Source organism: Mustelus asterias, chromosome 2, assembly GCF_964213995.1.
Source record: "Mustelus asterias chromosome 2, sMusAst1.hap1.1, whole genome shotgun sequence".
Taxonomy (NCBI): domain Eukaryota; kingdom Metazoa; phylum Chordata; class Chondrichthyes; order Carcharhiniformes; family Triakidae; genus Mustelus; species Mustelus asterias.
Window position 1 is genome coordinate 25,688,402 of NC_135802.1, and position 20,722 is coordinate 25,709,123.

General features: G+C 44.8%; 1 protein-coding gene across 5 annotated transcripts in view; it reads right to left on the reverse strand.

Moving 5' to 3' along the window:
* The window catches only part of LOC144506461 (extended synaptotagmin-2-like), a 227,166-nt gene that overhangs the window by 50,296 nt on the left and 156,148 nt on the right, over positions 1 to 20,722 (reverse strand). For all 5 annotated transcript variants that reach the window (XM_078232654.1, XM_078232636.1, XM_078232628.1 and 2 more), the window contains exons 8-10: positions 7,838 to 7,958; positions 3,971 to 4,147; positions 635 to 717 (exon numbers count right to left, since the gene is read on the reverse strand). In XM_078232654.1, coding sequence (XP_078088780.1) covers positions 635 to 717; positions 3,971 to 4,147; positions 7,838 to 7,958 — 381 coding nt within the window. The remainder of the gene's footprint in view (positions 1 to 634; positions 718 to 3,970; positions 4,148 to 7,837; positions 7,959 to 20,722) is intronic.

The window sequence follows — 20,722 nt, forward strand, 5'->3', positions numbered from 1 at the left end:
CAGATCCAATATAGCCTCACCTCTAGTTGGCCTGTCTACATACTGAGTCAAAAAACCTTCCTGCACGCTTTGAACAAAAACTGACCCCTCTAACGAGCTAGAGCTATAACAATTCCAGTCAATATTAGTCAAGTTAAAATCCCCCATAACAATTGCCCTATTACTTTCACTCCTAAGCAGGATTGACTCCGCAATCCTTTCCTCAACCTCTCTAGAACTTTTAGGAGGTCTATAAAAGACTCCCAACAGGGTGATCTCTCCTCTCCTATTTCTAATCTCCGCCCATACTACCTCAACAGATAAGTCCTCATCAAACCTCCTCTCTGACACTGTGATACAATCTCTGACCAATAATGCTACCCCTCCCCCTCTTCTACCTCCTTCCCTACTTCGACTAAAACATTTAGGTGAACCTTTGCCCTGATCTAGATTGCATCGAACTGGAGATGTCTCTCTGGTGCACTAACCTTCTTCACTCCTCCCCACTCGAAGAAAAATACACATAGACATGGCAACGCTGCAGAGCATATTGCAGTGAGTCACACAGATTGTGCAGAATCTTGGAACGTAATGATTTTTAATATAGGTTATTTGTATTCTTTCATCAAGGCCATCCAAAACGATCATCCTTTACCTGCCAAGGAAATCATCTTTGTCTGGGTCTTCATCAAAAAGTTCAATCTCAAGTTCCTGACCAGGGTTTTCATATATTAGTGCCTATAAAAGATAATGTTTAAAATAAAACTGAACTGCATCTGACAAAATTAATCCCAAATGCTACAGACAATATAATGAAACTATTTGTTGTGTAGCCTCTTAAACAAAATACTGGCATGTCAAACTTCTTTGTACCACTTTCCAATACAAGGAAGTGTTAGTTTACAACACAGAGCTATTTATAGATACTAAGTTTGGGTTTCTTTGTTTTGCAGCAAGTGAAGTAAGCTGGATCACTGCAGCTCCCGCTGGCTGCAATCATAAAATTCAATAAAGTCTCGATATGTCCATTGATCAATTATTACAACCCAGTCGTATGGAATATTCAGACATTCAAGCCCAGAACTTGCATAGCTCAGTTACATTTGCTCTTTTAATCCTTATACCTTATCTAATCCTGTACACTTAGATCGTAGAATCCCTACAGTGCAGGAGGCCATTCGGCCCATCAGGTCTGCACCGACCACAATCCCACCCAGACCCCATCCCCATACATTTACCCTAGCTAATCCTCCTAACGCTAAGGGGCAATTTTAGCACGGCCAATCAACCTAACCCGCACATCTTTGGACTGTGGGAGGAAACCGGAGCACCCAGAGGAAACCCACACAGACACGGGGAGAACGTGCAAACTCCACACAGACTGTGACCCAAGCCGGGAATCGAACCCGAGTCCCTGTGCCGCCCCAAGTTGTGAAAGATTTTGCCATCCTTTACTGAAAACCGCAAATAATCTTCTTCTCCACATTTATTCAAAAAACACGTCACAAAATTAAAATGGTCAGAAATCAAAACAGTGGGCGTGATCTTACCGCCCATTCACGCCACACTCCCGCTGCAGCGGAGACAGAGAACTTGGCGGCTAGCCAAATCTCCGTTCACTGCAGCTGGATGGGAAAATCCCGCTGGCGTGAACGGTCGGAAGATTCCAGCCAGTTTCTCTAGGGGATTAAGTGAGAATGCTTCTCCGAGGGAAGCACAACCATGTTGTTAGCTCAGAATTCTTACCTGGATTCTGTTCAGATTCACAGGGAACATCCTGGACGTATTGCACTGCATTTTACAGGAAAATGTGAAACATTCATAGAATCATAGTATCCCTACAGTGCAGAAGGAGGTCATTCAGCCCATCGAGTCTGCACCAACTACAATCCCACCCAGGCCCTATTCCCACAACCCCACATATTTACCCTGCTAATCCCTCTGACACTAGGGTCAATTTAGCATGGCCAATCAACCTAACCTGCACATCTTTGGGGTGTGGGAGGAAACCCACGGAGACACAGGGAGAATGTGCAATCTCCACACAGACAGTGACCCCAGGCCGGAAGTGAACCTGGGTCCCTGGTGCTGTGAGGCAGCAGTGCCAACCACCGTGCCACCCAGATACCAGGGTCCAGATGCATCCAAAGGAGGAAGGTAAAAATCATTAATCAAAGCCTCGAGAGCATCTGGGTAGTGAAAGCTGGCATGAACTGCTCTGCAGGAGCCCGAAGTGTCTGAATAAGAGCATGCGTATGTGAAGAGGTCGATTTTAAAGTGAAATGGATCCAGCAAACTTTAGATTGCGAGTTCAACAGCTTTTACTGTGGAGCACCCTACTTCCAAAAACTAATGAATTAAACTATACCAATTTAATTATATATCAACACCATTAATCAAAACACTGGCTTGAAAGTACAGATCAATAAAAACATTTCTTCAAAATCAATTTCTGAAAAATGACAAAAGACATGTCCAATCTCACTTGCTTGAATTAAAATTTTCATAGGCATTATTGCAAAGCAAACATACTCCAAGGGATGGATTTTCCCCTCAGAGATGGGAAACGGAAGCTGTCCTGAGGTAGATAGTTGCGCCAAAGCTGTCACTGCACCACAGAGGCCCAAGGTGGCACAAAGGAGCTAGAAGCCTGGCACCAGGAGGGAGGGAGGTCCTCCTCAAGGGGGGTGGCCGGAGGAGGCGTTTTGTCATGCAGCAGGGTCTCCATCAGTCTCCAATTCTTCCTCCTCTGTAACATCCCGCTGAACCCTCTTGCAGAACTTACTTCTCTCAAGATTCATACCTCTTAGAAAGGCCATGCTCTAAAGAGCACAGCAAAGCAACACAATGACCAGGACCCTTGCAGGAGGGTGCTTAAGGGATTGAAGGGACCTGATTGCACCAGGCATCCTGATTTCACCAGGCACCAGAGCCAACGTCCTCTGGGCCCACGACACTCCATTAAGTTATGATTCTGATGCGTTGTCCAGCACTGGTAAAGAGGACATCTGTCACCTGGGTGATGCACCAGTTTGCGAGATGCCAACAGGAGTCCTCATGGACGATGTCCAGATGTCTGTGACCATCTGTCTTGAGAGCCACAGTCACCTTGGGCACTAGTTCCCAGTCATATACAGATGTGTTCACCAATGATTGTAGATCCTGTGCTTGGGGCAGATCCTCCTTCTCTTTCTTGCCCCTTCATCAACTTCAAATGGGTAAGCCCTTTAAACTTTGAAAAGCAATATTACTTGACTTATTAAACTCCTCCAGCCCCAATGACTTGCTCGACACAGCTGCTCAATTTTGGCTTCCTTTGAAAAGTTGTGGGAGATGGACTTTTAACAAACCTGTCACAATGAGGGGGTGGCATGGTGGCACAGTGGTTAGCACTGCTGCCTCACAGCGCCAGGGACCCAGGTTCAATTCTGGCCTCGGGTCATTGTCTGTGCAGTCTGCACGTTCTCCCCGTGTCTGCGTGGGTTTCCTCCGGGTGCTCCGGTTTCCTCCCACAATCCAAAGATGTGCGGGCTAGATTGATTGGCCATGCTAAGTTGACCCAAGTGTCAGGGGATCAGCAAGGTAAATATATAGGATTACGGGAATAGGGCCTGGGTGGGATTGTGGTCATTGCAGACTCGATGAGCCGAATGGCCTCCTTCTGCACTGTAGGGATTCTAATTGGCTTCATTATAGGTGCAGGCTAATTCCAAGCCCATCACCTTTGGGAGGATTGGGGAGGGCAGAAACAGAGGCAGAACTTCTGGCTGTGCAATGCTGCAGCTATTTTATTACTGGTTTGCCTCCATTCCAGCCTGGTGGGGCCAGATTTTCCAAGCCCTATGTGTCAGTGGGCTTCAACCTGGTCTCACTCATGCGAGTTATATATTGTCCATATGTCCAAGATCATCTGGAACGCATGCAGAGCACTGCCATGGAATATTAACTAAAGAGAACTGGTCCAACTGCTTGCTTATGTAAGTATTATTACCTCATAAACCTCATTCCACTTTGGATTTAAATTTTCTTTGATAGTCTTGCTTTGGAACATCTGGTTACCAACATAAAGAATGCCATATGGGTCAGATTTTCCTTTCACGAGTCCCTTCAGAAACTTATCCTTCCATTGCAGATCCTGAGCTTCAATGAAGTGTATTCTCAAAAACCCCTAATAAAAAGAGCAAACACAAATAGCCAAATATCAATAGAAATATAGATAAAGTTGAATAAAATCTACAATCCAGCACAACAATTACAGAGTGCTTAAAAATGATTACAAGTATGTCATTTCATTGAATATAGCAGCCATCATGTGAACTTCAATCAAGATAATATATTGGGCAGAATTCTCTGGTTTTCAGATTAAGTTCTCCTGTTGAAAGCAGGAAGGTTTCGCACTGGCGCTGGGAGATCTCTCCGCAGTTTCCCTGCCCCCAGAAAAAATGAAACGGTGCCTCCACTCCCCCCCCCACCACTGGCCAGAGGGGCACAACCAACCCCTCAGCAAAGAGGGGCATCCAAAATACAAAGAACAAAGAACAGTACAGCACAGGAAACAGGCCCTTCGGCCCTCCAAGCCTGTGCCGCTCCTTGGTCCAACTAGACCAATCGTTTGTATCCCTCCATTCCCAGGCTGCTCATGTGACTATCCAGGAAAGTCTTAAACGATGTCAGCGTGCCTGCCTCCACCACCCTACTTGGCAGCGCATTCCAGGCCCCCACCACCCTCTGTGTAAAAAACGTCCCTCTGATATCTGAGTTTTACTTCGCCCCTCTCACCTTGAGCCCGTGACCTCTCGTGATCGTCACCTCCGACCTGGGAAAAAGCTTCCCACTGTTCACCCTATCTATACCCTTCATAATCATGTACACCTCTATTAGATCTCCCCTCATTCTCCGTCTTTCCAAGGAGAACAACCCCAGTCTACCCAATCTCTCCTCATAGCTAAGACCCTCCATACCAGGCAACATCCTGGTAAACCTTCTCTGCACTCTCTCCAACGCCTCCACGTCCTTCTGGTAGTGCGGCGACCAGAACTGGATGCAGTACTCCAAATGTGGCCTAACCAGCGTTCTATACAGCTGCATCATCAGACTCCAGCTTTTATACTCTATACCCCGTCCTATAAAGGCAAGCATACCATATGCCTTCTTCACCACCTTCTCCACCTGTGTTGCCATCTTCAAGGATTTGTGGACTTGCACACCTAGGTCCCTCTGTGTTTCTATACTCCTGATGACTCTGCCATTTATTGTATAACTCCTCCCTACATTATTTCTTCCAAAATGCATCACTTCGCATTTATCCGGATTAAACTCCATCTGCCACCTCTCCGCCCAATTTTCCAGCCTATCTATATCCTGCTGTATTGCCCAACAATGCTCTTCGCTATCCGCAAGTCCAGCCATCTTTGTGTCATCCGCAAACTTGCTGATTACACCAGTTACACCTTCTTCCAAATCATTTATATATATCACAAATAGCAGAGGTCCCAGTACAGAGCCCTGCGGAACACCACTGGTCACAGACCTCCAGCTGGAAAAAGACCCTTCGACCACTACCCTCTGTCTCCTATGGCCAAGCCAGTTCTCCACCCATCTAGCCACTTCTCCTTGTATCCCATGAGCCTTAACCTTCTTAACCAACCTGCCATCCTCCCCACCATGTCATGCAGGCAGGACAGTGACCCAAATGATCCAGAGGAGGTTCACAAGAAGGATCCCAGGAATGAAGGGTTTGTCATACGACAAGTAGCTGAGGAATCTGGGTGTATATTCGATGGAGTCTAGAAGGATGAGGGGGGGAGCTAATTGAAACTTACAGAATACCGAGAGGCCTAGATAGAGTGGATGTGGAGATTGACTGGCAGAGCAGACTCGATGGGCCGAAAGGCCTAATTCTGCTCCTATATCTTATGGTCTTATGATTCCCTCCCTCAGATCCCAATTGTCAAAAATGGAATCCCCCACCATGGAATCTCCCAACCACGTGGATCTGCGCATGAGCATGTCCAACATTTTGGACAGGCACTATAACAAGCAAGAAAAATAAGCTCAGTAAAATAAACAATGTCAAATGTCAAGCAAATGAGTTGTATTGAGTGCACCAGAAGTCCAGTGACGGGCTCTCTGTCACACTAGCCAACACCAAAATCAAAACTATATCTCTTCTTATGTGATCCTTTTGGTCAGTCACTGGAATTTCAAATATCTTTCTAAAATTACTGGTCTCCATAGGGATCAGAAAATTACAGACTGACAGGAAGTCAGAGAAAGAGGAGATGGTGACATAGTGGTATTATCAGTGGACTAGTAATCCAGAGACCTGCGGATGCAGGTTTAAATCCTGCCACTGCAGATGGTGAAATTTGAATCCAATAAAAATCCGGAATTAAAAGTCTACCGATGTCCTTGAAACCATTGTCAATTGTTCTAAAAACCCATCTGGTTCACTAATGTACTTTAGGGAAGAAAATCTACCGTCCTTATCTGGTTTGGTCTACACATGACTCCAGATCCATAGCAATGTGGTTCATTCTTTAAATGCCCTAATTTGAAGGGCAACCAGGGATGGGCAATGAATGCTGACCCAGCCAGTGACGCCTACATTCCATGAACGAGTTTTTTAAAAATTGCATTGTGGTTTCAAGTTCCAACCCTGGACTTGAGCACACAGATCAAGGTTGACACGCAGGTGCGGCACTTTTGGAAGTGCCACCCTTTGGAACCCTGGCCTGTTGCCCTCCCATTTGGATGCAAAAGATTCTATGATGCTATTTCAATAGAAAGCAGGGAGACAACACAGTCAACATTTATCCCTTAAGCAACGCTATAAAATCTGATTATCTGGTTATCATCCATTGTTGTTTATAGGATGGTGTTGTGCACAAATTGCTGCCGTGTTTCCTACTTTACAATGATGACCACCACAAAAGTATTGCATTGGCTGTAAAGAACTTGGAGATGTCCTGTGGTTGTGAAAGGCAAAATGTAAGCTTTCCTATTTTGACGAGCGGTTCCAGGTATGTCATTGTAATCTCGCAAAGATCCAAAACAATTGGCTATTATTAGCTCTGTGATCCACTTCAATTTCTTATATTACCTGGGCAAACTTGTATTATCCACTGTTTAATATAAACCTCTCAACCTAAATGACCTTCATGGTCCAACTGAAAAGCTACAATCTCCTCTGATTAGAGGAGATCTTCCAATGGGGCCCCGAGAGCAACCAAAAGTTGCGCATCCAAGAGTGAATTCTGGCAGTGTCTTCCCCGTGGACTCATGTGTAATAAGACACAAAGGCATAGACAAACTGTCCACAGCTCAAAGCCTACAATGAGCAACTGACATTTTCTCATTTTGCTACACTTTCGATGCACTGCACCTTCAGCTTAAGTAGGTAAAATCCATAAGCTCTCCTTAGATGATCATTTGGCCCATCATGCCTATGCCAACTCTTTGCCAAAACAATGCAAAAGTAATCCCACTGCTCTGCCTCTACTTCAATCTGTTATTCATTCATCAGCTACAGTATGTTTGTTAACAGTTGTGGTTTCGTATCAAATTCCTAAAGTCAAACATGTACAACGTTTTGGACAGGCACTATAACGAACAAGAAAAATAACTTCAGCAAAATAAACAATGTCAAATGTCAAGCAAATGAGTTGTATTGAGTGCACCAGAAGTCCAGTGACGGGGCTCTCTAGTCACAATAGCCAACATCAAAATCAAAACTATATCTCTTCTTATGTGACCCTTTTGGTCAGTCACTGACTGAGAGCCCAAATTAAATCCCTCAATTTAAATTAAGTTCAGGATTTTACAGTGGTTCTCAAATTGTCAGAGCTCTGAAACTTACCTTTGGTACAGGGAAACGCAGTTCAGCCAGCTGCACCTCATTGACCAGTGGTACTGTGATCCGGTTGGGCAAAACCATATAGTTGGAGATTATATCGAGGATAATCGTATCTGACACGCCACTGAGGAAACAGAGGGAATCATGTTAAAGCCTGCCACCCAGAGACAAAATCCATTCATTAAAAAGTGGAAAGTCTGCACACCTGGACATCATACTAAAGGCACAAATTTGAAACTATAAGATGTCGTCATTGCCTGGGATGGAATATTTTAAGTTATGAAGAGAGGTTGGATAGGCTTGCGTTGTTTTTGTTGGAGCAGAGAAGACTGAGGGATGACCTGCTTGAGGTGTACAAGATTATGAGGGGCATGGATAGGATGGATAAGGAACAGCTGTATCCCTAAGTTGAAGGGTCAATCACAAGGAGACATAGGTTCAAGGTGAGGGGCAAGAGCTTTTGGGGGGGGGGGGGGGGGGGGGGGGCGGGGGGGGGGATGTGAAGAAAAACTTTTACCCAGAGGGTGGTGATGATCTGGAATGTGCTGCCTGGAAGGGTGGGAGAGGCAGGTTGCTCACATCCTTGAAAAAAGGTATCTGGGTGGTAACGGCAGGTCATAACATTCAGGACTATGGGCCAAGTGCTGGTAGTTGGAATAGGTGGGAGGTCAGGTGTTTCTCGCATGTCGATGCAGACCCGATGGGCCAAAGGGCCTCTTCTGCACCGTAGAAGCTGCGTGATCAGCTGCATGTTTCCATCATTTTCTGTTTTCATTTCAGATTTCCAGCATTTGCAGTATCGTGTTTCCAGGACGGGATTCTGTGCTGCTCGAATAGTGCGGCAGGCTGGGAGACATCAGTGGGGGGGGCCTCATGACCGGAGTCCGGCTGATTGCGAGTCTCCCAGGCCCTTTTTTCTGCATAATTAGCCGGAAATCGGCACAGGGTCGATTACCCTATGGAAATTGGCATTTCCACATGATTAACGAGCCCGGGACGGTATTCTCTGGGCTTGCAACGTTTGGTTGCTCTAGGGGCCCCATTGGAAGATCTCCTCTAATCAGATGGTTTCCTGGGCTCCCACGCCGTGAGAGGTCCCCATCAGCAGGGTTTACAACTGCTCCCCACCAATGGGGAACAGATGTTCTCACCCTGCTGGTGGGGACAAAGGCCATTGAGACTCCCCCCCTGGAAGTCAGAGGTGGGGGTTGCCCCTTGGGTAGTGCCAACCTGGCACCCTGACACTGCCCACTGGGGAGTGTCAAAGGGACAAGGCCCACTGGAGGGACGATTGGTGGTGGTGGTGGGGGGACTCGTTGCGCACTCTGCAATGGGATCACAATGGGATCAGTGGGGGGGGGGGGGGGGGGTGATCGGGACTGGCGGCCGGGGGTGGGGACAGGCCAGCGATTGGGGGTTTGGGGGGGGTTGATTGGGGATAACATCGGGGAGGCCATCGATGGGGGGGCGGAGGCAGCATGCATGCGCCGATCTCCCCACTGACAGATCAGCGCATGCGCAGTGGCCCGCTCAGCACTATGCTACCAGCCTCTCGAGCAGAATGAGGCCCCACCCGCTACTTTCCAGCATTAATCTCTCTGAGGCACTCTGTGGAGATTCATGAAACTAGGTACGCCCAAAAAACGAGCAGGAAATTCTCCAGTTTTCCCACCCACTGAGCACTTAGGTTTTTTTGGGGAGAATCCCGGCCACACTTTTAAACTCCAGCCTGAACTGGCTGGTTTACTTCAGTACCTGTGACCAAACAGCAATTGAATTCCAAGTGACCTAAGCCTCGGTCTACATAACAATTAGAATTTATGTTCTTAATGGATGTAGCTCCATCATATCAGTTTTATTGTACATTAAGTGGTAAAACACACCTGTCCCTATAAAACAGCATATCATCCAAATTATTAAGAGGATTGCTACAACAGATCATAAATTGCTGAAAAATAAATCTATTGTACACAAATACTACTTTACAATATAGATTTAATATCACAGACTAAATATATTCAGTTTAGCTTTGTAAGTGAATAGATATGGCCACATAAAGATAGATTTGTTCAATAACTGAGCATACAAAATATGAATACAAGAATGGGCTCAATCCGCATTCTTCCACTTCAAGATACACCCAAAAATCAGTTAATTATTTTTAAAGGGAAAAATTTCTAAAGACTGAGGGAAGGGGTACAAGCTCTTTAATTATTAATTTCAAATTATATTTTACATATAGTCAGTAACATAGGTTCAAGGTATTGATATTAAAATACAGCTGACATAAATAATTTTGATTTCTACTGGGTTGTTAATATACCCAATTTTACAGACCTTCCAGGCATGGGAGGCTGATTGAGAAGGTTGAAGCACATGGAACTAAGGGAAAATTGGCGAGATGAATCCAAAATTAGCTTAGTAATAGGACACGAAGGGTGGTGGTGGATGCCGGTTTGAGTAACTGGAGGCTGGTGTCCAGTGGCACATTACTAGGATTAGTGCAAGGTCCCTTCTTGTTTGTTATATACATAAGTGATATAGATGAGAACGTGGGGGGAATGGCAAGTAGGTTTGCAGATGACACCAAGTTTGATAGGGTGGCTAAACGTGAAGAAGAAAATCATAGGTTACAGATTGATTTGGGTGGGTTGGTGAGATGGGCAGAGCAGTGGCAGATGGTACTTAGCCCTGATAAGTGCGAGATATGCACTTTGGAAGAAGTAACAGGACAAGGGAGTATTTAATGAATGGCAGGACACTAGGAAGCTCAGAGGGACAGATGAATCTCTGGGTACTTATTTACTGATCTCTGAAGATGAATAGCCTAGTTAAGAAGGCATATTGGACACTTGTCTTTATCAGTTGTGTCATAGAGTGTAAGAGCAGGGAGGTTGTGTTGGAGCTGTACAGAATGTTGGTTATGCCACAGCTGGAGTACTGTGTGCAGTTTTGGTCACCTCACGATAGGAAGGATATGATTGTACTAGAGGGGGTACAGAGGAGATTCACCAGGATGTTGCCTGGGATGGAGCATTTGAGCTCTAAGGAGAGACTAGATAGGCATGGATTGTTTTCTCTGGAGCAGAGAAGGCTGAGGGGGGACATGATTGAAGTATATAAGGTTATGAGGGGTGTGGGCATAGTTTAATGGAAAGCAGGCATTCCACTTTGCTGAGGGGTCAATCACGAGGGGGCACAGTTTTAGGGTGAGGGGCAGTGGATTTGGGAAAATAAATTTTCACTCAGCGAGTGGTGAGAGTTTGGAATGCACTGCCTGGGAAGGTAGTGGAGGCTGGAAACCTTACACCTTCTAAAAAGTATTTGGACGAGCACTCGAAATATCATAACATTCAAGGATATGGGACAAGTACTGGAAAATGGGATTAGCGCAACTTTAGTAGTAGTTATTGTTGGTGCAGACTTGATGGACTGAAGGGCTTTTTCTGTGCTATATGACTCAATGGGTGGAATTTTCTGCCGCGCTAGCCTCAAAACCGGAAAATCCCACTCGAGGTCAATGGACCTTTGCATGGTCCGCCCCCCTGCACGTATGATTCCCGTGGCGGGCGGGACAGGAAAATTCCCCCTCTGACTCTATAACACACAATCAAGGCTGGCACTCCAGTGCAGTACTGGGTGCTGTACATGTTAAAACTAATGCTTGCAAATGGTGTTGTCAGAGGTAGCATGTACATGAGAAATAGGAAGGGGCCAAGGATGGATCCAGATGACGTAGTTCAGATGGATTCTAACAAAGCCTTTGACAAGGTCCCACGTGGGAGACTGATTGAGAAGGTTGAAGCGCATAGAACTGAGAGAAACTTGGTGAGATGGATCCAAAACTGGCGGTAATGGTGCGGAAGCAGGCAGGGAAGCCATTGCAAGTGATTCTCTGGCAACCATTAGAAAGATAAATCAAAACCGGGTGAGGGCAGTCCCACTCAGCTGGACAACAGTGGAGAGGTGTTGGAGAAGGATGATGTGGACAACTGTGCCAAAGGCTACAGACAGGTCAGAGAATGCTATAGTGCAGAAGGAGGCCATTCGGCCCATCGAGTCTGCACCAACCACAATCCCACCCAGACCCTATCCCCATAACCCCATGTATTTACCCTAGCTAGTCCCCCTGACACTAAGGGGCAATTTAGCATGGCCAATCCACCTAACCCGCACATCTTTGGACTGTGGGAGGAAACCGGAGCACCCGGAGGAAACCCACGCAGACACGGGGAGAACGTGCAAACTCCACACAGACAGTGACCAAAGCCGGGAATCGAACCCAAGTCCCCGGCGCTGTGAGGCAGCAGTGCTAACCACTGTGCCACCATGCCGTCCAAGAAGGATGAGAAGGTGGATCTAGAAGCTTCTCCCTACCCTGCCCACTCCTTTTTAGGAACATCCCAAATTGATCTATTTTACAAATTGTGAAGTGGGACTGTCCAGTAGAGGGCACCAGCGACTGAACATTTTGTTTCTCAATATTGTGGGATTCATTAACCATTGGCATAAAGAACTGAAAATACCAGTCAATTAGAACCCCTTCTTCTGACCCCTAACACAAAGCACAAACAGACACATCTGTACTAGATAAATGGTAGCATGCAAATCATAAAAGGGAGCAAATATACCAATTGCCTTCTTGGTGCCCCCTTGTCAATTTTACTAATTTTGGCAAAAGCACCATAAAGATGTGAAATTGCTGGTACGGAAATGTTATTTTTTTTAAATTTATTCTGATTTATGCTGAGCACCACAATGGATAACTTATGTAAGAATACAGAGATGGAGCTATGCGTCTTTAACAAAACAAACACTATTTGGACGAGTCCTTTTGAGAGTGGTTCGAGTGAACACTTGATCAGATATCCAAACATAACTCGGATCCCCCATTACAGAAAGCTCCTCAGAGCATCAAGTTGTTCAGAAAATTAAACAATGCCTTAAAAGTTAATGCAGGGTAAACTGACAAGAAAGTCTAAGTTTATTGCAATGGATATTTTGGGAAAGACTATGTCGGCACTAAATACCCCAGTGACCGGTTCAATTCCAGCGCTGTTAATTCAGTAGCCAGTGCGATGTTTAGCATGCCCGAAACATTAAACAGATTTCAATAGATAAGCTGCCAGACTGCAACTAAAAGTTAAAAATCAAATAAATAGAACGATATAAACAGCAGATTAATTGGGGAAAAGATTTACATGATGTTATAGAAACTATGTTAAAAGGAGAGTCAGCTCAAAAAGAAGCATTTTGACTGCTTCAAAACTGGGTGTACTAATAGAATAGGCTATATGACATAGGAGCAGAAGTAGGCCATTCGGTCCATTGAATATACTCTCATTCAGTGAGGTCATAACTGATCTAATAGAATAGAATAGAATCCCTAAAAGTGCAGGAGGAGGCCATCTGATGTGATAATCCTCAACTCCACTTTCCCGCCTTATCCCCATAACCCTCGATTCCCTTACTGATTAAAATCTCAGCCTTGAACATACTTAACAACTCAGCCTTTACAGTAAAGAATTCCACAGATTCACTGCTGTCTGACAGAAAGAATTCCTCCTCATCTTAATCTAAAATGGACGACCCCTTATTCGGAGATTATGCTCCGGACCTGGACTTTCCCACAATGGGAAATAACCTCACAGCATCTATCTAGCCAAGCCTGAGAATCCCATGTGTCACTGTTTCAATGGAACGAACGTGGTAACCATTGCATTTATACTGTCAGATAACATTGAAAGATCTCAAATGCCTTACATAATGAATTTACATTTTGACTGAATGCTGATTGTATTATATGCGTTGTCTTGGGTATCTGAGAATTTAAGCTACATTACTTATGGGATAACCAAGTCAGGAACTAATGTTTTCTCCCTGCTTCACAAAAACACAAGTAGATCATTAAATCCCTCTCGCTTGTTCTGCCATTTAGTTAGATTTTTGCCAATGTTTGTTCCATGTTCCTTGCCGAACAGAAATCGCAGTCTTGAAAATTTAAATCAGCCCAGTACCCCGAAGTGTTTTGGGAAAGGGAAAATTTCCAGATTTCCATTTCCCTCAATGTGAAAAGGAGTCTCCTGATTTCACTCCTAAAAATATCACGCACTCTAAAAATAACAGATTAAGATTGTGCCTTGCTCCACAAGAGGAGATATGTTTTCTGTAACTATATCCTATAGAATTAATTTATCATTTCAAATACATAGCCTCCTAAACTCAGGTGAATTTATGCAACCTAGCGTCACAATTTAACTCTTTCTTGAAGTATCCTTCTGGCGAATCTGCACCGAACATTTTCAAGGCTCCTGCACCTTTCGCAAGTTTCAATGCCCCAAGCCTTTCTTATTTTTAAACTCCATCCCCCTCGAGTTAAAGCCCAGCATTCCATTAGCCCTTTTGAATTACTTCTTGTATCATTTTAGATTTATTTTGGGGTGTGGACATCAGCGCAAGACCAGCCCTAATTGTTCAAGAAAACAGTGATGAGTACCTTAGGATCATAGAATCCCTACAGTACAGAAGGAGGCCATTCAGCCCATTGAATCTGTACCGACCACAATCCCACCCAGGCCCTATTCCCATAACCCCACACATTTACCCTGCTAATCCCCCTGACACTAGGGTCAATTTAGCATGGCCAATCAACCTAACCCGCACATCTTCAACTATTGCAAGAATAAGGGTTTGGTCTTGAGTGGTTTGTTAGCCTGCTTTCAGAGGCAGTTAAGAGTCAACCAGATTGCAGTGAACCAGTTACATACAGGTTAGAGTGGATAAGAAAGGCCAATTTTTTTCCTTCCCTACTTGGTGAACTGGGGTGGGCTTTTAGGACAACCAGTGGTTTCATGGATCTTTTTATTCCAGATTTAGTCAATTAACTTAAATTTAAATTCCATTTGTCATGGTGGGACATGAACACATTTGTTCAGATGTTTAATCCAGGCCTCTAGGTAGTTAGGCCCTTAATATTACCACACCCAATCATTGCTGTACCTTTTAGTAATTTATGTACATGACAACCTTTGCTCCTCCACCGCTTTAATTAGAAAAATATTCCAGTTCGTCTCTCTCAGGTCTGGCAAAGAATATTGGATTACAGGTAACCTGAGAGGGTGTGGCTACAACTGTCGACAGTATTCCTACCCACATACTTTCTCTTTGCGCATACTGGAAAAACTGGAGTTGCTGCATTCTTGTTTCCGAGAGGATTGGTTCGAGTTGATAACAGTCAAAAAGCTATAACAATGGGATTTCTGGATTACCGAAAAACAGCTTGCCTCTTTCATTTTGGCCCAAATAAGCATCAAAGTAAAGGAACAACATCCTCCCTTACAAGGCTTTCTATTTTATATGCAGCCTATTTCATTTAGATGAGTGGGTGTGGAGAAAGAGAATTTTATAGGATTATTGAAATACCATTTAATTCAGCAGGTAAATTCCAGGACAAAAAAAAAAATCATAGAATCCCTACAGTACAGGATGTCATTTGGCCCATCGAGTCTGTACCAATCACAGTCCCACCCAGGCCCTCCTCCCGTAACCCCACGCCTTTACCCTGATGGTCCCCCTGACACTAGGGTCAATTTAGCATGGCCAAATCACACATCTTTGGAGTGTGGGAGGAAACCGGAGCACCCGGAGGAAACCCACGCAGACATGGGGAAGAAAGTGCAAACTCCACACAGACAGTGACCCGAGGCCGGAATTGAACCTGGGTCCCTGGCGCTGTGAGGTAAGCGTTCTCCAAGGCGGCCTTCACAACACGTGATAGCGCAGAGTCGCTGAGCAGAAACTGATAGCCAAGTTCCGCACACACGAGGATGGCCTAAACCGGGATGTTGGATTTATGTCACATTATCAGTAACCCCCACAGCTTGCCTCCTGGGCTTGCAGAATCTCACTAGCTGTTCTGTCTGGAGACAATACACATTTATTTAACCTGTGTTTAATGTTCCCTCCACCCACATTGTCTGTACCTTTAAGACCTGGCTGGCTGTAGGATTCGCATTCTAATCAGTATTCTGCAACTTGATTTTGTCTGTTTGCACTGTTTGAGAGCACATTTCCACTCCATCTGATGAAGGAGCAGTGCTCCGAAAGCTTATGGTATTTGCTACCAAATAAACCTGTTGGACTTTAACCTGGTGTTGTGAGACTTCTTGCTGTGAGGCAGCAGCCCTAACCACTGTGCCACCGTGCTGCCCACAAAATATACACTGCTTCTCTCTCACACCCTCAAATATCTTCCTCATTAAGTCTTAATCTGGCTTCCTTTTAAATTTACTGCCACAATCAGGTACTCAATTCCACATTGCTTGTTGTGTAAACATAAGAACATAAGAAATAGGAGCAGGAGTAGGCCATCTAGCCCCTCGAGCCTGCCCCGCCATTCAATAAGATCATGGCTGATCTGATAATGGTTTAGTTCCACTTACCCGCCCGCTCCCCATAACCCTTAATTCCCTTATTGATCAGAAATCTATCTACCTGTGACTTAAATATATTTAACGAGGTAGCCTCCACTGCTTCAATGGGCAGAGAATTCCAGAGATTCACTACCCTCAGAGAAGTTGTTCCTCCTCAACTCTGTTCTAAACTGACTCCCCCTTATTTTGAGGCTGTGTCCTCTAGTTCTTGTTTCCTTTCTAAGTGGAAAGAATCTCTCTGCCTCTACCCTGTCTAGCCCCTTCATTATCTTATATGTCTCTATAAGATCTCCCCTCAGCCTTCTAAACTCCAATGAGTACAGGCCCAATCTACTCAATCTCTCCTCATAAGCTAACCCCCTCATCTCCGGGGGCAAAAAATTAGCCCCAGTTATTTGACTATCCTTAGAATATTTGCACCCTAGAATCAAATTAAAAATATTAAATATATAAGCTCTGGGTTAGAAAGAACAAACTGATGCTTCACCATCAGATTTTTCAGCATCTAACCAACAGACTTTAAAGACAGACTCATTTTTCGCAGCAGGAAGAAATAAAAAGGGCAATTTTAGATTCACAGAATCCCTACAGTGCAGAAGGCGGCTATTTGACCCATCGAGTCTGCACTGACTCTCTTTTCAACTTGTTGCTCTTGTTTGCCTCAGACTTTGTTAGCGGGCAGAGGAAAATTGTGTGGAAATGGACAAGTGCAATTGCTCCTCAGAGAATCCAGGACCACCTGATGCGATTTTCAAGTGGGTATTATAGCTCTGCCACCCCAGGTTGATAGGACAAATGGACAGAGGGTGCCCTGTCCACACGCTTCCAAACTGTACCAGATGATACGCAGCCCAATCACCGGCCCATCAAGACACCACCGGCGCCTGCTCTACAAACACTACCACAAGCCTCTCTATCTTTCTTTTATAGGGGCCAGGAGGACTGGGGGTGCCATATATGGGAATAGATAGCTGCAGGCAACATTCCTAATTGATGATATAATTGGAATGGAATGTTTTATCACTGAGAAGACGGCAACAACTTACATTTATACAGCACTGAACAGTAAAACAAATTTGATACTGAGGACATACTTGGATAGGTGACTAAAAGCATGGTCAGGGAGTAGGCTTTTAAAAGAGCATTATAAAGGAGGAGGGAGAGGCAGTAATATGCAGGGAGGGAATTCCATTGCTTTGGGCTGAAAATGGCTGTCTCTGAGGAGGAGAAAATAGGAGAGGGAAATAAATACTGACTGACTTGTTAATAATAAGGAAACAGACTGAGCATTGTTGAGAAAGCAGTCTGAATAAAAGATTTATTTTTTTTATTTATTCATGAGATGTGGCTAACATTCATTACCCATCCATCGAGAAGGTTAGCTGCCTTCTAGAACTGTAAGAAGTTTAACAGGTTAAAGTCCAACAGGTTTATTTGGTAGCAAAAGCCACACTGTAGAAACTTGATGTCTGTGTCGATATGCGCGATCTTCTTGGGGATCCTCTCCACTTGGAGCCGGCAGTTTGCGGTGTCGATGGTAGTCATGATGTGGAGATGCCGGCATTGGACTAAAACTGTTCTAAAACTGTTGCAGTCCTTATGGTGTTGGTACACCCAAACTTTAAAGTTTATTTATTAGTGTCACAAGTAGGCTTACATTAACACTGCAATGAAGTTACTGTGAAAGTCCCCTAGTCACCACACTCTGGTGCCTCTTTGGGTACACTGAGGGAGAATTTAGCATGGCCAATGTACCTAACCAACACATCTTTCAGAATGTGGGAGGAAACCGGAGCACCCGGAGGAAACCCACGCAGACACAGGGAGAACATGCAGACAGTGACCCAGGCCGGGAACTGAATCTGGGTCCCTGGCACTGTGAGGCAGCAGTGCTAACCACTGTGCCACCCTTGTACCACTGTGCTGCCCTGTTGTTAGGTATGAACGGCAATATATTTTCAAGTTGGAATGGTGTATGACTTTGTGGGGAACTTGCAGATAACGGTATTTCCAATTACCTGCCACCTTTCTTCTACCCAATTTTCTTCTACACCACTTTCCTCTGCTCTACCAAAGTTTCAGGCAAAAAGGGAAGCAGCTGAAATTACCTCTGTATTTCTTTCTGCTGTTAAAAATGCGTCTACTTTTAAGTCCTCTCGTTTGATGCTGAAACATCTTTTGATGAAGCATCAGTTTGCTCTTTCCAAAACTAAGAACTTGTATATCAGGAAGCTTAAAGAAGAACATGCCCCTGTCCACATCAATGGGGACGAAGTAGAAAGGGTCGAGCGCTTCAGGTTTTTAGGTGTCCAGATCACCAATAACCTGTCCTGGTCCCCCCCAAGCCGACACTATAGTTAAGAAAGCCCAACAACGCCTCTACTTTCTCAGAAGACTAAGGAAATTTGGTATGTCAGCTATGACTCTCCAACTTTTACAGATGCACCATAGAAAGCATTCTTTCTGGTTGTACCACAGCTTGGTACGGCTCCTGCTCGGCCCAAGACGACAAGGAACTACAAAAGGTCATGAATGTAACCCAATCCATCACGCAAACCAGCCTCCCATCCATTGACTCTATCTACACTTCCCGCTGCCTCAGCAAAACAGGAAAGGACCCCACGCACTCCGGACATTCTCTCTTCCACCTTCTTCCATTGGGAAAAAGATACAGAAGTCTGAGGTCACGTACCAACCGACTCAAGAACAGCTTCTTCCCTGCAGCTGTCAGACTTTTGAATGGACTTACCTTGCATTAAGTTGATCTTTCTCTACACCCTAGCTATGACTGTAACACTACATTCTGCATTCTCTCCTTTCCTTCTCTCTGAACGGTATGCTTTGTCTGTATAGCGCGCAAGAAACAATACTTTTCACTGTATGTTAATACATGTGACAATAATAAATCAAATCAAATCAAAAAACAAAATATTTTTAGATTAACTCTACGGCATACATTTATCTGACTATTCTTAGAATATTGTAACTAATTTTTACACAAAAAACACTGAGGAATAAAGTGCCTCACTGTGGCAATAAATTCAAAAGGAAGCCAGGTAAAGACTTAGTGAGGAAGGTATTTGACAGTGTGAGAGGGAAGGTCTGTATATTTTGAGTTCTGGAATGTATCTGCCGAACTAAGTGATCATTTCCCAGTTCAAACAGAGTTTATGAGTTTATATCGCACTTTCACAACCTCTGGCCATGCCCAAAAGCACTTCACAGCTAATTATATACTATTGTGATGTGCAATCACAGTCATTATGCAGGAAACACAGCAGCCAATTTGCATTCAGTTAGGTCCCTCATCAGCATAGACATTTGGAGTCATAGAGGTACGCGTCTGCGTCAGTCAAAGACAAACCACTATTTTCCACCACTTGGCTCATAGCTTTGTATGCCTTGGCATCACATGTGCATATCTAAATACTTCTTAAATGATAAGGCAATGAGTTCCAGTCTCCGCCACCCTTTGGGTAAATAAGCTTTTCTTCATATCCCCTTTAAACCTCTTTCCTCTTGCCTTAAATCTATGCCCTCTAGTCATTGATCCCTCCATCAAGGGGAAAAGTTACTTTCTATCTACTCTAACTATGCCCCTCATAATTTTAACATCTCAATCATGTCCCACCTGTCTCCTTTGCTCCCAGGAAAACAAACCCAGGCTATCCAATCTCTTTTCTCAATTAAAACTCTCCAGTCCAGGCAACACCCAAGCACATCTCCTCTGCACCCTTTCCAATGCTATCACATCCCTCTTATATTGTAGATTCCAGAACTGCACACAATATTCTAGCTTTTTAATGTTTTATATTGTTCTAGCATAACCTCCCTACGCTTAAGCTCGATGGACCCGATTTTATCATTGTGTTGTGCCCGTTTTCGGGGGCAAAAACTTGTAAAGTCGGGCATGAGTCGAGTAGCACGATCCGCGCCCGTGTCCATGCCGGTTCTCTCTTTACCAAGGCCCGAAAATGGCCACGATCGAGACCGCGCCCAAAACGGGCGCAAAGACATCTTAAATGCATTTGCATGCATTTAAATTGACTTAATGGGCTGCACGCCCAACTTTACCGGCATTTCCCCCTTTACCACCGCGTTCGCCCATCCAGAATCGGCGCGAAACAGACCTGCTCCACAAAAGTCCGATTCAGGGGCTCCAGTTAGTGAGGAGGTGGGTGCCTAGCAACGGCTCTCTGCTTGAGAACGGTGGGGGGGTAAGGGGGGAGGAGTGTGGGGGATAAGGGGGTCAGTAATGTTGTGGGGGTGGGGCAATGTCTGTGGGGGCTGGGGGAGGCATTATCCAGCCCGGGAGGGATGTGGCGGGGGAGCCGCATTCTATCATTATTTTTTCTGCGCATGCGCAGTTGGTTGGCATCGATCGGAGCTGCAGGATTTTGGGCGCGTTAAGCCCCGCCCACAGGCTTGTGCAGCGCGATTCGGAATCGCTGATATT